The sequence below is a fragment of the Dromaius novaehollandiae genome, chromosome W, assembly GCF_036370855.1.
Source record: "Dromaius novaehollandiae isolate bDroNov1 chromosome W, bDroNov1.hap1, whole genome shotgun sequence".
In the NCBI taxonomy this organism is placed as follows: domain Eukaryota; kingdom Metazoa; phylum Chordata; class Aves; order Casuariiformes; family Dromaiidae; genus Dromaius; species Dromaius novaehollandiae.
In genome coordinates, this window is record NC_088130.1 from 35,634,996 (window position 1) to 35,651,777 (window position 16,782).

The following is a 16,782-nucleotide window of genomic DNA, read 5'->3' on the forward strand; positions in this document are numbered from 1 at the left end:
TTAACTTTGGCTTTTTTGTACCGCTAAAGAGTTTGGTTTCATGAAAGCTTTTGTTCCTGATTCGTAGAGAATTTCTGTCATTCCTCATTTTCTCTAAACCTTGATGTATACCACAGAATACTCTCCTGCCACTGCCTGGCACACCCACTCTTTTTGTTGCTGCTGCCGCTATTGCTGCTAACGTAAGAAGCAGCAGCTCATGCCCGTGTATGTGTTTATACGCTGTCGGCTTGGCAGCCGTGACTTTGGAACTTCGTAATTTTTGCAAATTGAAGAGTGTGTTGTTAGCGAGTAACAAGCAAGCCTGAAATGCTGACATACGTTTTAATGCATAGGTGAAAGCCAGCATACGAACCTTAATGCCCAAAGAACAGAAGTACATTGAAGAGGAAAACAGACTGTCTAAACAGGTAAAGAGTAAGGAAACACTAATCCTTTTGGAAAGCCTTAATATCAAGTGTGCGCATCTAAATATCTCATATCAAACTGCTAGAGGTAAAGAGTAACATTTCCATCACCTGTTTACAAAAAAAGCAGGATAGGTAGGAAAAGGCAGAAACAAAATACAGGGTTTTATTCTATCTCTTCTTTATAAATTGCAGCTTCATTTCCGTGAAATATGTGAATAAGAACACAGTTGAAACCATCAGGTTCCACACATATCAGATTATAGCACAGGTGCATGTAAACCAAGTCTTGCATAAATTTTTGCTGTTAACCTTGACCTGAAAGATCTCCTTTTTTCCAAGGGTAGAGAGTCTTGCAGCATTCTTTTAGCCAAATTTTAAATAAGTTGAGCAAGGTTTGAATCCCAGGTGGAAAAAAAACTGAAACAGTTTGTTTATTCTTTTGAGAGCCACCTGGGTAGGAAGTCTGTGGACCCTTTTTCTTTTTTTTTTCTCCAGGTATTTTTGCCACTAACAGTTCTAGTATTTTGGTAAAAAAAGTTCTAGTATTTTGGTAAAAACTATTTAAACACACATCTCTTCTTTTTCTCCCCTTAAATTTGATTCAGTTTTTTATGTTCCGCGAATGAGGTATTTTATCTGGGGAGAACTGGGCTTTTGATTGGACTGTGGGAACGGAATTTTTGCCGTTTGCAGAGGAAAGGCAGAAATCTTAAAACTTTTTCTTGTTTTGCAGCACCCTTACAGAAGTAATAATGAACCTTTAAGCATGAGCATAATTTAAATTATCTGCTGGATGAATTTTATTTACATTGTCCAATTTATTTCATTAAAAAGACTTCAAAAGGCAGAGTGCTTCTCTCTTTACTGTTGCGAGTAAAGCAGTTACTCAAGCTGCATTTTTCACCCTTATTCTGACCAAGAAACAAGAAGGCCTTTTATTCAAGATTCATTCTTCTCCCCACTTTCATAACAGAAAATGGCATTGTGCTTTCTTGCAGATGGCAAGAGCAGTAAACTTTAAATACCCGCTTTTGTTTTTTTGATATTAGCTTGTATAGAATATCCCAGCCTGAGACCACTTACACTGAGAAAAGGAATCTTTACAGATGACTGATGCAGCAGCATTCTGAAATAGCCACATTTTCTGAGAATTTCAAAGAGGCTTACCTACCTAGCATTTTGTGTGCTGTCCAGTATGCAAATTAAATGATTCACTATCTTTTTCTCTTTTTTTGGATGAATTGAAGTTTATTGCCATTTTAGAGGATTTATGAGTATTCTTCCAAGATTGAAACCTAGCCCCTTTATATCTTATCTTTATAGAGATAAATGTAAGCCATGAAAGTTACTTTGAATACTGTAAAACATGCGGTGATCAAAAAGGCATCATGGAAGACATATTTGCTGCAAATGATGGAAAAATTGTATGTAATGGATATAGGTGATCTTAGTGTGATTAGAGCAATAATCTGGTATAGTTTCAGGTTAGTGTCCTACAGCATCTTTTTATTAAGAAAGATGGGAATTTTCAAGATACTGCAGAACAGGAAAACTCATGACTATTTAAAAAATAAAACCTTGACATCTTAATAAAAAAAATCATTCTTGAAACATTGCAAGTGTCTTTTTAAAATTCATCTCCAGTTGCAGAAATGAGGACAATAATTTGTGTATCATTTGGAATTAAATTCAACAAAGGATAAATGACCCTTATAGCAACTAAAGTCTCTGTTTTCCGAGTCTCTAAAATATTAAAATATTATTCTCAATCTATGAGCAAAAGACCTTAATGCATTATTTCCTCAGTCTTTATGCAAATTAAGAATGGCAGTATGGTAAGCATGACCCTGTTGTGAAGCTTTTTGGGTTTTAAAATATTTTCATTTTTTCATCTTTTTCATAGCTGCTGTTAAGAAACTTTATCCGCATGAAGCGTTGTGTCATGGTGCTCATAAATGCTGCCTATTATGTTAACAGTTGCTTTGACTGGGATTCACCCCCAAGAAGTCTCGCTGCTTTTTTGGTATGATCTTTTAACACTTTAAATGTTTTTTTATGTCATCATAATGTATTTGTGTTCTAGACTGAGAAATAATCCAGTGTGGATGTGGGGGATGGTATTTCTTTTATTGCCTTATGAAGATATTGCACATCTTCTTTATTCACATTTTTGAAAAAAGAGTTTAAAATGTCACAGGAACAACATAGAAAAAGTTGCTGTAATTTATAGATTTACAATAAGGTAGGTGTGTGAGACAGTTGACAAACTGTAGATACATCTTGATCTTCTTACACATTGTTTCTGTTCATTTCTGTCTGGTTCACTTGTAGTGGACCACTTAATCATTTTTTAGAAGTACAAAGCTGTAGACATGACTAGTTGCTCCCTTACTGACATTTAATATTTTTGGTTAAAAAACAAAATAAAAATTCTAAAAATCATAAGCTCAAGCAAACTAGTATTCTTTTAAGTATCAGCTTCTGGTCATAGTTCAGTATTTAGTGATTTAAATGAAACTATTATTTCTCCATAAACATTAGCTTTGTTAATACTAACCCTTTTATTCATGTTAAATTTGGAAAATTCCAAGCTTAATCACAGATTGCATTTCCCAGATGAACGTTTTTTTGTTTTCAAAATGATGTGAGCTTACAAACAAGACCGCTGTCGCTGTTTGGTTTTTGCTTGTGTAATTTTCACGATGAGTAAAAATGTATGCATGAATACACTTTCTGGACCATCTAAATTTATGGAGCTGGCTGGAATACTGAAGTTAGGAGCATATCCACCATATATACGGCCAACAGACAGCATCACTTGGGGTAATTACGGTGGGAGCCTGGTGGCGATGCTCCCAGCTGAGGTGCGTGAAGCTTAGGCGCCTGGAATTTGGCAAAATCAGGCCAGGCATTGGAGCTGCCTGCCTTAGCAGCAAAATCCGGGTGCTTTGGACCTTCAGCGAATCCTGCTGCTTTGCAGGAAGTTTCCCCTAGCGGGGCCTAATTTGTACTAAGTGGCACGTTAAACCACTTGCAGCCTGTCAAAGGATAGCAGCAAGCTCCTTGTGCTTGGCTGCAGTTTTCATCAAGAGTACAGGAGATATACTTGCTGTTCAAATTGTGTAGTTTTCTTCTTCTTTTTTTTTTTTTTTTTGCTTTTATTGATATCTATATTAATTTGATTATCTATAAAAATGTAAATATACTCACTGCTGTTTAGAGGGATGATCTCTCGTTCACGTATGTTTCTAGTCAGGTTTCTGCATGTTTCTACATATGTTTCTACTCAGATATCCATGTTGCTTTTGCTACTCAGATTAGCAAATACTCATCTGTCCAGTTTGTTTTAATGTGGATGTGAAACACCCATCTGTTATCAGTGGAAGAAAGGGAAATGGAATGACATCCTGTTCTTTGTGGCAAGTGAAATGGTTTCTTTCTCATGGTGCACTGCTGTGGCCACGGAAAAAGTTGTGGTGCTATAAAATCATAATTGTTTCTGATCATAGAACAAATACAGTGTCATAACAAATACTTGCAAGTAGATATTGCAGAACTCTCTTTTTTGGGCCATAGCAAATATACTGTACTACTGTAGTTATAGTGCATTGTAGCAGAAACCTGTTTCTAACTGTATAAACTTAGGCCTGCTTTTCTTTTTAATGGTTTCCTCTTAATAGTGATTTTGCTCTGGGGTAGTTATAGATACGTTATGTCTGCCTCAGTGCTGTGACTTCAAGGGTGTGTTCCCGCCCAGAGAGAAGGTTTGGCCTGTGCTTGTCAGCTTGGCGTTTGTTATCCTTTCCGAGGATCAAAGCATCCCTCTGTCCGACAAAACATTGGTAGCATACTTTTTTGTTAGCTAAGCTAAATCTGTGTGAACTTCTACCATGGTTGCAAAGACTGTGAAGGTTTGGGTTTAGAGGATTTCTGGAGTTTCGTAGCTATTATCTGTCCCTGAAACATGTCATATCTTTCTTGGCAGTGGTTCACTTGCACGTGTAACACTGAGTTATGCTTGTACTGAGGTTATGCTGGAATTCAATAGACTCTGTAATAACGCTGAACTTGTATGTATCATTTTCATCTCTTCACTATTACACAAATTGTACCTCTTCTTGAAGTTGTCTCCCAGAGATTACAGAATGTCACAGTGAAATGTCAGTGCCAGAAGGGAGAGGAGAAATAGGCCGTTTTGTAGGTTTCTAGCTCTGTAGGCAGACTAATAAATAATGTAGTAGCAGAAAACTTTTCAGTTAACCATTTCTTCTTTCTTGGTGGATTTGAAGATGCACATTGATGAATGATATTACAATGCAGATTTACAGCCATTTCACATAAGTTAATATGCTAGTGTTGATTTTTCAGATCTCATAATGCCCCCGAATTCGTATTCTTAAAATCATAGGTACCTTTTCTCTCACTTCACCCCATGTCTTTACTTTCCAGTGTAGCTGCTATTGCAGAAGACTGCATGTGAAAAAACTGTGGCAGACTCGCTCAGTTTTTACCACTATACAAGGATAGTCATAGCTAATAAAATAAGAGAAATCTGGGGGAAGAAAAAAGGCTACTTTTGGAAACCCACAGAAAGTCTTGATTAATGTCGTGACTCTGTAGTAAGAAACAGCTATGGGCTTTGTTCTTTGCACATTGAAGTGCTCACTACAGCTCTTTTTAAAGCCATTCTTCTTGTATGGTCACAACGTTAGTAGTAGAGAGAAAAGTTTCCCTTGAAGCAGCTTGTTGATTGTTTATATTCCAGAACTTGCGTGTATCTAAAAAGTAGTACTTTATTAAAGTTTTATCATGGTGCCTCTCCTTCATTTTTTTTCTCAAAGGTATCAGAAGGTACCTGCTCAACCACCAGTGCTGCGCATTCTGTCTGGAGACCTGGAAGCTAAGTTTTTAACATTCTGGATTATGCATTTCCTGGACTGAACAGAATATTACCAGTCTCTGTTGTACTTTGTAACCTCATTGCCTTCACTGGGATTTTGTCTGAATGACTTAAGGTTTTGACTCTTTTTTCTTTGCCTCAGTAATTCTCAGTAGAAGAACAATTGCTACCCAAACATAGTTTTTTATAGTATGGCTTTGACATTATTGTGACACTTACGATGTTAAGGCATTATTTTTCAGATATTCAAAAATGTTTGTAAATAGCTCATGAAACATAGGGTTGATTCTGGCTAGAATGATGTGACCTTGGATCTGAAATATCAAGAGATTTGATATTCTCTCCCTCTCTTTTCTTCATATCTGTTCTTCTCTGCTAAATAATGGCAGTGAATATCAACAATGTTAAATTAACATTTCAGTTCCAAAACTGCATTTTTGTATCAAAAATAGGCCTATGTGTCGTGTGTTACCTCTTTATGTTAATACTTCTTAAGCACCTAACCTCAATGGAAAGAACAGAATATATATAGAGAGAGTTTTCTGTAAATTCATTTGATTTTCTGTATTTAAAACAGATCTTTAGGTAATTTTAAGCTTTTTGTAGAGTTATTTTAATTCAGTAATTAATATGGTATGTTTCATGCATAAGAACTGTGCTAGAGTATGCAAAAGTGGATTTTTTTCTTCATATTAATCAACTGTGGGCACTGAAATGTCTAGTAAATTGGGCCTAATTTCCATCAGCCTCTTGACCAGACATTTGTGTTCTTGCAGATGTCACTGGGTGCAACGGGGGGGGGGGGGGGGAAGTGTACACTCTTTTTTTCCAGTACTGTCATTTCTCACTGTAATGAGCACAAAAATAATTGGACAACTGAGCTATCAGTAAAAGGACACACTTCAACATGAGTCAATGAATTATTTTACAGGACAAACTTTAATCTTTAAATGTGATTGTAGATAATTTGTGCTACCATCTGTCCATTTGGAATTCTTTTAGCCTTTTCAGTCGTTATACAGTAAGTGCTGCTGTGTTTAACATTAACATTTGATATTTTACGCATTTAATTTCTGTACTGCTGCGTGGTCCTTGGGGAGCTTCGCTCTAGTGCTACATGAGAGAGACAAAGTATTGATCAGTTAACATTTCAGCTACATTTATGTATGTCGCAAAATTAATGAAAATGCCAGACAAAAATGTCAGAGTGCACAAAAAGGTAGAATTTAAATTTGGTAGTTTAATGAAAAGTTTAAGATGTGCATTATCAAAAATGTCCCCTTTCCTTTAAAGTACAATTCATAACTGAATAACTAAAGAGAACCACATATTTTACTTAGAGGAGCATTGAACATGACATATGAGGGAATATCTAATCTTCAAAGTGTTTGGTGTCCCAAAATGACCTCAGTAAAGCACTTTAATTGCCTGCTTGAACATTTAACTGATACTCATAAAATAAACTTTCTCATTTCCTTTCTCATTTGGAAGCAAAGTACTTTTGTCCGATCAGACACATACTTTTCAGTGTCCTCAAATTAAAGCTTTCTATAAACATATTCTTCTTTTCCTATTATTATTATTCCTCTGAATATTTCTATACATGTGTATGTGTGTACACAGAAAATATTTTTCTTTCTTGGGCTTTGAAATATTGATAAAATGACTCGCCCTACATCCAAGTCATTTGTCAGGTCTAACTCACCTTCACTTTGTCTTCAAATGTTGCACAATTCGTGTGTGAAAATGGCATGATAGTCTTCCTAGCCTTTGATTAAGTGTTAGTTCTTTTGTATATACACCATTTAGAAGTGGTGTGATGCTAATTAATCGAAACCAAAAAGGAAGCAAAAAAAAAAAAAGAAAAGATGGTCTCTAGTAAGAAATGAGACAGTTATTTTGCCAACTAGCTTAGCTTTTCCCTATTAAAGGAAATGTTCAGTGCAACAAATTCTGGAAGGATTTTCTTTTTTCTTTTTTTTTTTTTTTTTCTTTCTAGAAGCTGAAGCATTAAGCTTGTATTTTGGGAGCAAATTGCTATGGTACCATCATGAGTACAAATGTGCTAATATGCTTATTAGTAAATATTTCTTATTGTACACTAAATGCAGGATAGCAAGAATTTTGCAGGTATTTTGCCAGTGTATTTAAGAGCTCATAGGTATTTCCATTGTCAGTTCCTTTTTTGAGGGTGTAACATATAAACATCTTCAAATTGCTTTTTACTAAACCTGGGTGAGGCAGTCCATCAGATCAAATGTGATACATCCTTGCCACGTGTTTTCCAGAACTTTAAATTGGAGGAGGCACAGTTACAGCAGCTGCAAAAACCTCTTATATCCTAAAAAAGCCTTTCCAAAAACTCCTGTTGCTGTCAAAACTATCTGCTCTCAAAAGAGAGGTTTGAAAAGGCAGAGTGACATGGCAGTGGCAAAGCCAGGTACAAAATTGATTTCTGATGCAAGGCACACACATGTGCAAGGGTCTTTCAGCTTTTTGTCAGCTGCATCTTCATCAGCCAGAAAGAGATGAACTATGCCAGGCTGCTGCCCATTTCTTCTTGTAAAAGTAAAGCAGGCAAAAAAGAACAGGCATTGCTATCCTGTTTCCTCTTTCTTGACTTTCCATGAACCAGCAGAACTAATGTGGGACTATGGCAGAGAAATACAGTGGGATTTGAGCTTACTGCAACACTTAGCTATACTCCATGCTGTATTTTGGAAAGTACAATAGGCAGTAAATGGAGGTATGGCTGATAGATCCTGGTATATATGATTGCGTGGGATCCATCGGCCGCCCTTCATACCTGAAGAACATACTGGCACCAACAGACATTAAAAACTCTGTGCTTACCATAGCCACCAAGGTGCAATACATATGTGGAAATACTTGGTCTCATCAATCCATCTCTACTCTGGCACTGTGTTGGGTTTTGTGTGCATATTGTGTGTTTACATGTGCGGGACAAAGATTGGGCGATATTTATACCTTTAATGTTCTACTCTTTTATTTTGTTTTAAAAAATTTACTTTCATCCAACTTAGAGTGAAATGTCTACTGGTTAAAGCAGTTTAGGAGTGTGATTCATTGCCTAAGCACAGAGTTGGTACCATTTTAGATAATGTAGAGCATCCTGTGTGCCCTCCAGCTGCTATTCCAGGAGGGCACGGGTCTGTCTTAGGTTCTCTGCCACATCTGCTGTCACCATGCAGATGATGTGGACACTCCAAGGCGTCTAAAATGGTGCTAGTTCTATCTTTAGGCACTTGAGTTGCTCCCCAGGTGTTTATTTTACCTGTATATCTCTTCTAGGTACTTACCTAATTACTGTTGCAAGTTCCTCATAATCTTAATTGAGTTTTAACCTCAAAAATGCCTATGTGGTGTAGGGAAATACTTTCCTCATTTAACAAAACAAAATTAGAGACTTTGTGATTTGTGTCTGATCAAAACAGGAATTATATGGCAGAACAGACCATTGGTTTCCCAAGTCTTAGGCTAATCCCTTAACTATCTGACCGTTCTTCCCACATGTTTTCCTTTTCTCACTATTAGCGAATTAACAACTTTGCACTGAAAGTACTTGCTTATTAAAGCTTTTTACATGTTAGTATTGGGGACAAAAAAAGGTAGATACAGCAAAAGGTCTGATGCACCAAAATGACTGATCAAAAAATTATAAAAATTAAGAAAAAATAGTATTTGCCATCATATATTTGGAATGTTATCCAAAAAATTCTAAAAATGAGCTTAGATTTTTCTCTGAAGTCTTGAGAGCATAAGACAGAGATTTGAGTACAAATCTACATAGCAGAATTTTGTGAGTTTTAATCTTGGTTCTGGAATGAGTTTTCAATACAGCAATCACTTGGTTTGTTGCTTTCATAAGTGATTAGGACACTTTGATTCATACACATATGCAGGATTATAAGTAAGTAAAAATGGAAGTATCTTGGTTTGCTAAAATTAATGCTAAATAAAAATTTGTAGATCCCAATGACAGAAAATCAGTGATGTGCTGTAAACCGTCCAACACCCAGAAAATAAATATCAGAGAAAAGAAGAAGCTAGTGTAATTTGTGGCAAGCCAGGTTTAGAAATGTTAACTTTATTTTATCCTAAGTCAAACATACAAAATGCTGTATCATAGGTAAATAGAACTTGTTTCTCAGATAGACCACCTTAGAAATAAAAGGGGATAGACTTTTATTGCCCTTTAGCCAGACTTAGTGTAGATGAGGAGGAGGAGGGACAAACGTAGCTTTGTTACCGTGATGCTGCTCGGCCGGCGTTGTTGGAAGCCTGGCGTGCCGGCGGGTTGCACTTGGCACCGTGTGTCTGTGTGCCCGGGCAAGAGAGGCATCACAAGCAAGCATGGCATATTCCTCCTCACGCTGCCCTACTGCGGGTTCAAAACTCTCCTGAGTAAAAAGCACTGCAGTTGGGAGAGCTCAGATAGTAATGATACTAAATTTGGGTAATTATTTAGAAACGGTGTCCTAAGGAAATAGTAGTTCTGTACCCTGCCAGTGTGGGGTTCCATGCATTTCTGTTTCGTAGTCACTGCAGGAAATGTTGGCCATTTAAACTTTGATTATTTAAATAGTGTATGTGGGTGCATCATGAAATACCTTACCTTACTTTTTCATCCTCTTTTAGTTGAGTCATATGAGAACCAACATATAAAATCATGTTACAAGCGAGTGTTTTACTTTCTTTTTATTGTAGCAGCAGTAAGTGTTATGGTGGTCTGCCTTGAAGTAGAAGGATTATTGGCAATGCTGATTTTACTGGAACATTCAGTAGGTAATATACACTAATGTTTTGTAAAAAGTTTCAGTGTAATAGAGAAAAAGGCAATAACCAGATTTATTGTATGCTCATGGGAGAAGCCAAACTAAGGACAATCAAGCAGAGAAGCAGCATTTCTAACCTTTTGAAAATAAGACATGCAAGAAGGTTAGAAAGACAGACATGAAGTTACCAATTTCTTCTTAATGCTTCTGAAGGAATCTTAAGTGTGTTTATCTTGGTGTAGCAGTTGCTTGTATAATAGATATGTAGATGTTAGGTGATTCTATAAGCTACAGTGGCTGAGCAGAAGAATTAAGAAGGAAGAAGTAATTTTCAATATGTTCAATTTTACTTAAGAGAAAACACTTGGGGTAGCTCTATAATGATTCAAATATATATAATTAAAATGTTGGTCCTGTTTATATTTAACGCTTCATTTTATAGTTTGAATTTTGGTTGTAGAAACTGGAATCCAGACTATTAATCAGAAAAAAAAAAGGCTTAAAACATGTTTTATTTCTGCTAGCGCTATAAAAACATGATTGCAGCACAGGCTGTGTGACTAACAGTAATTGATTTTATTGGTGTTGTATATCAAGTCTCAAATACCTTAAGTAACCACAGCAAGAGTTACCCAGGAAGTTTCATAGCATATACCTAATATGGTACAATCTGTTGTGCAGTTTCATCCTACATTTTTGGCAAAAGAAAGGTGTTTGCTTGCTTCCCACTTTGCCAATAACAGGAGAGTGGTGATTGGTGATGTTGCTTGTGCTGTAGGATAGCCAAAACCTGCCAAAAGCAGAAGTGGCATGGAGAATGAATGACTATTCCCTGTATCTCTAGGGACAGTAGGAAATTGGAGTGAGAAAGGCATATAGGAGACATTCTTCACCAGCCCTCCCTCTCTCTTAGATCTGAAACTGTGCTTCGTGGTGGTGATGGTAGCTGATCAGCTTTTGGTAGCGTCTTGCTGTCAGAAACCGGCAGGTGTTGTTCTGCTGTTCCCTTCCTTGTGGCCATTCTGCCTTCCTCCTCAGCGAAAGGTGCACTTCTCATACAGTAAGACTCACTTTCACCTGAACTGCAATAAAATATATGCGAGAAAGTGCTATGAAGCAACTGGGCAGTTATGCCTGAACTAAGAAAGCTTCTTTTTTCACAGTTAGAGAAGCTGCTTTCTGACAAAATATGGGGAAAAAAGCAGTTGTTTATCTTTTGCTTGGCAGAATGTGTGTGTTTGTGTCAAGTGGACAAACCACTGAAGCATGATGTTACAGAAGAATGCTTGCTTACGAAGGTCAGAAGTGCTGGATTTTTTTCATTTATTCTTTTAAATTAGGCACGAATTATTCAGCACATTAGTAGCATAATCTTTATTTTGTAGTGTAGTCAGGTTAAGAGTTGTTTCCACACAGGTTGTTTTCCATATCCGAAAAACTAAGATTAAACCCATTCTCGTATAAAAGCAGTTACCGTGATGCTTCTCTGAACTACCCATCCACGTTGTTTTCCCCCTTGGCTCTTTGAGACCCTTAGACATTCTTGGGTGTTGACCCTAGGCAGCAGCTGCAGTTCTTGGTGACAAGGCTTCAATGAGCAGATTACAGTTCAGTGAGAATGATTGCTTTTAAATTTCTTAATTAAGGGGCCAAACCAACAGAGGAAAGTCCTAGCACTGCCTTTGCCACATTATTGGTAAAATTTGGGTGTTTACAATGGCCTGTCTTGTGCCCTAATATTTTATACTGGTCACAGATCTATAAAGAGCAGGAAAAACTGCCATAAAGATCCTTTCAGTTAAGTATCATTGCACCAAACAATGTTGTTTAAATAATTTTTCAATACATGACCTGCTCTTCCAGACTACAGGGGGAATGTTAGATTTTTATCAAGTGTCATGTTTGAGTGATTTACCTTCTGCAGGAAAGCAGAATTGTGGTGGACCTTGAAACAAAATGCCTGTAAACCTCATAGCCACTGGTTTGATATTAAACAACCATTTTATTAGTTTCTTTAGCTATATAAGTTATAAAATAAAATTAATAGGGGTTATATCCCCAAATCTGTTTATAACTTGTACTAAAGAAGACCTAGCAAAAGTGTAATTTATTTTGGTTTCATTGGTAGATTTTATTTATTCTAGATTAACAGCTGAATCAAAATAGTCCAAGTATTAACATTTATTCAGTGGAAATTACTAAGTTTGTGATCAGAATTGTTACTGAAGGGAAAGAAGAACTAATAACTGTAAGCCAAATGGCTGCATCTGATACTGAGTAGGCTTGCAACTGCATGGCAAATCTTTGGATTTTGTACGTTTCCATGAATAACATCATCAGAATTACAGTCACTCTGAAGTTGCAAGATACCAACTGCTTTCCAGAGATACAAATACTATAAAAAGAACCCACTATTTTGAAAAAGCAGAAATTGGCATAATTTAGTTGTGTTTATTTGAGATTGACCACTGCTCTCGCCGCCATTGTTAGCGCTGCGGAGTTATCTGTTATAACTGGTATTATGCGATTGGAACTTCTTGGGCAATTAGTGTGCAGGACTGACTGAATAGTAGACATGATTTTTCTCTCCACAGCTGTACAGTAGCTGTGATTAGGCGTGCCTGTATTCCCGTTCTAATTGACCAGCCTCCTTTAGTAGGCACTGCTCATTAATGAACAGAGATGGACACTTCCTAATGCCATTAGAAAAAAAAAAAAGCTAGCAAAGAAATATGAATAAAATAAATTGTTTTGATACACTGAATATATATTTTGCATTCATCAGTACAGGAAATGATACTGTGTTTTATGTCTGAGCTATGTTTTAGAAAAAAAAAATAAACTCGAGCCAATGTTAGTACATATCTGTGATCCTCTACAACTTAGTATGTCTCTTGTAAATGATAACTTGAGGCGTAAACATGTAAAGCTGAAGGTAAATCTTTAATTGTAGGACTGGCAGTATTAATGCATGAGTTTTTGCTATTTCCTTTTATTTTTTGTCATTCTTCAAGTATACGAATGTGTGTGTGTGTGTGGGGGGGTGTTTAGTTTGCGATTCTCCTTTCTGTATTATTCTCATCTTAAAAATGTCAGCTCGTATGATATTTTTGTTCTTTCTCTCTCTGTTGTGAGGTACCTTTTTTTCTGGGTCTCATTTATAAAAGAGCGGGAAAATCTCTTCCTTATCTCAGACCAGAAGGCAGAATTATACTCATTTGGAACTCTGTTTCCCAATGACAAATTCTTAGATTTCCAGGAAAAATTTATTTTTAGTAATTAAAGTTAGCCAATTCCTTTGAAGATGAGTGATCAATACTGTGAGGGATATGGTTAATTCTTATTTAAGCATTCTTTTAGTAAAGCAAGAATGACTATTTTCTATTTTAAATACAGTAGTCTTTTTACTATTTTTCCTTAAAGAAGGTCTAGTGCCAGAAGATACTGTAGTCCTTTAACATGACTGATGAATTTAAAAGTAGGTATTTTTAATATTTGCTGCCGTCTTAATTATTACTTGCTTAAAGCAGCACTGTTAGCAGAGAGATTATGAGTTAATAAAAATGTCATAGTATTAGTATATAAAACACAATGTAATTTTCCCAAGATAATGATTAACAGCGTAAGGCCACATTAACAATACTCAACGCTAAGTCCCTAAGTTTTAATTTCATCTTTAAGGAATGGTGGTGTAATATTGTAACAGGTAAACACTGAAACATTTTAGTGATATATTTTAAAGAGGAGGTAACTAATGAAACCTTTTTAGAGCGTGTTTTGACTTGTGTGTTTTGAGTGTTCTGTATCATGTCACTGTGTTCCTAGCACTGCAACTTGAAATCAGTCTGAACAGTGTTTTGAATATTGGATATTAATATTCCCTAGTGCAGCTCCAGTGGAACACATTAGAAAATATTTATTCATCACAGTCTATTAGCTAAAGCATTTGGACAGTAACTTCAGTGCACTGATATGTCATTATATAAGTATTGCTTTCACACACGAGAATCATTGCGGGTGGGAGTGAGGGGAGGTGTGTGTGGTTTTATAACCTCGTAAGACATTTTTGCTTTGTTCCAGAGCTGCTTCAGGTTTTTATTAGGTATCGTGATTCCATCCGAATGAACAGGATACATCTCTCTAAATTACTGATTCACTTGAGCAATACTTTTTCACTTACTCAGAGTTGAAAAGTCTGGCAGCCTGTCTAATGGAGTGATAGCCTATAGTGAAGTTACCTACCACAGCAAGAGTTGTCCACCAGGGTCAAATGCCCTCTTACCTTTCTCCCCGAACACCTGCAAAGTGAGCTGGCCCCATTCAGAGCTTTAAGAACAGATCTATTGTCACGAGAAGAAGCGTTTGTTTCTGAGAGAAAATTCTTCCAGTTCTACTTTTGAATGAAAGACAAGGCTGTTATTACTCAAGGGATATTAGGCCTCACTGCTTTTTTGAGAAAACAAATTTGCTGTAACTTTATCTGTAATTTAGTACTGAATGGGTGCAAATAGAGGCTACATTGTATAGAATGCAAGACAGAAAATACGGGTTTGTTAAAGCCATAAAGGGATGTGTAACCATTATATTTCCGAAAGCAGCCTTATCAGAGCCATAGGTTGTAAAGGAAGTATTTTTGTTACAGCCTTAGCATTAAGCATCTGTTTTGAATTTACTTAAAAGTACTATTGAAGAAAAAAGGTTTCTGTCTATATGGTGAAAATGCCAAAATTGTAAGTTTCCTGAAAGTGAATATGAATATTGCCTTGACTAACAGCCTACCTAGTGAACAATTACAGCAAAGACTACTCAGATCATTTGTTGTAAGATTTGTTTTTTCTTTTTTTTACAATAAATATAACAGCCTTGTTCTTCTCCTGTTCTGCTTTCTTGGAGAATACGTCAAACTGCTCAGATAAGATTTTTGTTTTATAGGTTGATTCTTAATTGTTAACACTTGATAAGAAAAAATCATAATACTAATTGTTTAAAACCCTTGTCCTATATGCCTAGGAGAACTAAGCCCTTGTAAATGGTGCAGAGGGAGCTGGTCTAAATCAGTCACGGTATTTTATTTTATCAAAGTTCCCTTTTGCAGTTGTGTACTTGTGCGATCCCTTACATTCTGATTAGGTAGCAAACATGCAACCTGCTTCTCTCATATTCTCTCCCTTTTTTCTTCTTTTAATAGAAAAAATTCAAGCCAGTTATGGGAATTTGATCTTACTGATTAGCGAAGTTAAAGTTAAGAACTTAATGTGGTTTCTAATCAGCTGGCAGCTGTCATTAGCGAGTGACAATGTAGTTAATCCCCCCCGACACACAAGCCTGCTCCTCCATTCTCCCCAAAGCGGGGAAAGCCACCTCCAGGCACACTCCCAGCTGAAGCCGAGAGCAGGCAGTGAATATCTGACCCCAGGATCTGAACCTGGGGATCGCTGGTTAGTATGCTTCATTGCCTCCGGTTCACTGAACTCGCCCTTCTGCTCCTTTACTTAGAATGTCTAATATGCCTAATTTAAATTAAATTATTTTAATTAAATCATTCAACTGCTTCTCGCAATGCAAGATAGGTACGAGCTGTAGCTGACGGTACTTAAAATCAGGTATCTTGACTTGATCGGACCAAAATTAGTTAGCCAGAGATGACTCTAAATTCTGAAGTAGGCAAAGCGAAAGTCATTTGTGAAACGGTGATCACAAATTAAACTAGAACGAAGCGTCATGGTGGCTATTCTTGTATATACGTACATCAATCGCATTCCTGCTGCTATTTTTTTTATCGCATTGTGCTACAGGCACTGGTGCCACAATTTGCAGAGAAGACGAAAGGATGAGCAGACTGAGCAGGGGGGTTGTGATTTCAGGATGGAAATAAAGCTCATCTTGCTTTATCTCCTGATTTGAGCAATCCTGTCATTTGCCAGTCAGAGAAAGTAATGAATTCTCTGCTGCATCACCGGTCAGGCTTTTTCGTAGGTAACCCCTCGACAGCTGATGACACTGCACTGTAGCACTCCTAGGCTGGTATTCATTTTATTTTCTAGACATATCCTCTTTCTCTAACCTCTTCTGTGAAAAACCCTAACTATTCCCCTTCCCCAAATTACAGAGAGCAAAGTAAACCCCTAACCCTAAAGAATCCTAATATAAGGATTGAGGAGTGCTTTAAAACAGGCTGGCTGTGCTCTAAAATGTTGTTATAGACTAATTAAATTCTGCTCTCTGCCTGGCAAAGACAAATATGGCACTTCTTTGGGATCACTGCGGGGTCTGGCTGGTAGAGCCAACACCCCGTGCGCCTCCGAAGTACAAGACCATCTCGTTGCCTTGTGATGCATCTCGTCTCTGCTGACTTGATTTTTAGAACTGATAGCTGAAGCTAAAATATAAATGGGTTAAAAATGACAGATTATTTCTCGGGGTATTCTCAGTGTTCACCTTTTATGATACATGCATTTTTTTTTAAGTTAATGCAGTTTAAAAATCATTTTAAGTTTCCCAACACAAGGAAAGAAATGAGATATTGGAGTCACAAACAAAAGCTTTATTGGTTTATGACAAGTAATCCATCTTTTTGCATTAGGGCAGCATTCTACCTCAGATTATTTTTCATAATTGATAATTTGTGAGTCATATATTTGTTATCTATTCTTTTATGGGTCTCTAAATAGTGAAT

General features: G+C 36.7%; 1 protein-coding gene across 5 annotated transcripts in view; it reads left to right on the forward strand.

Moving 5' to 3' along the window:
* The window catches only part of LOC112980278 (multiple C2 and transmembrane domain-containing protein 1), a 286,913-nt gene that overhangs the window by 186,966 nt on the left and 83,165 nt on the right, over positions 1-16,782 (forward strand). For 3 of the 5 annotated variants that reach the window (XM_064499933.1, XM_064499934.1, XM_026095007.2), the window contains 2 exons: positions 336-410; positions 2,314-2,433. In XM_064499933.1, coding sequence (XP_064356003.1) covers positions 336-410; positions 2,314-2,433 — 195 coding nt within the window. Of the gene's footprint in view, positions 1-335; positions 411-2,313; positions 2,434-5,251; positions 5,637-16,782 lie in introns of those variants that run through there. The other 2 variants (XM_064499936.1, XM_064499935.1) reach the window with 2 other exon arrangements.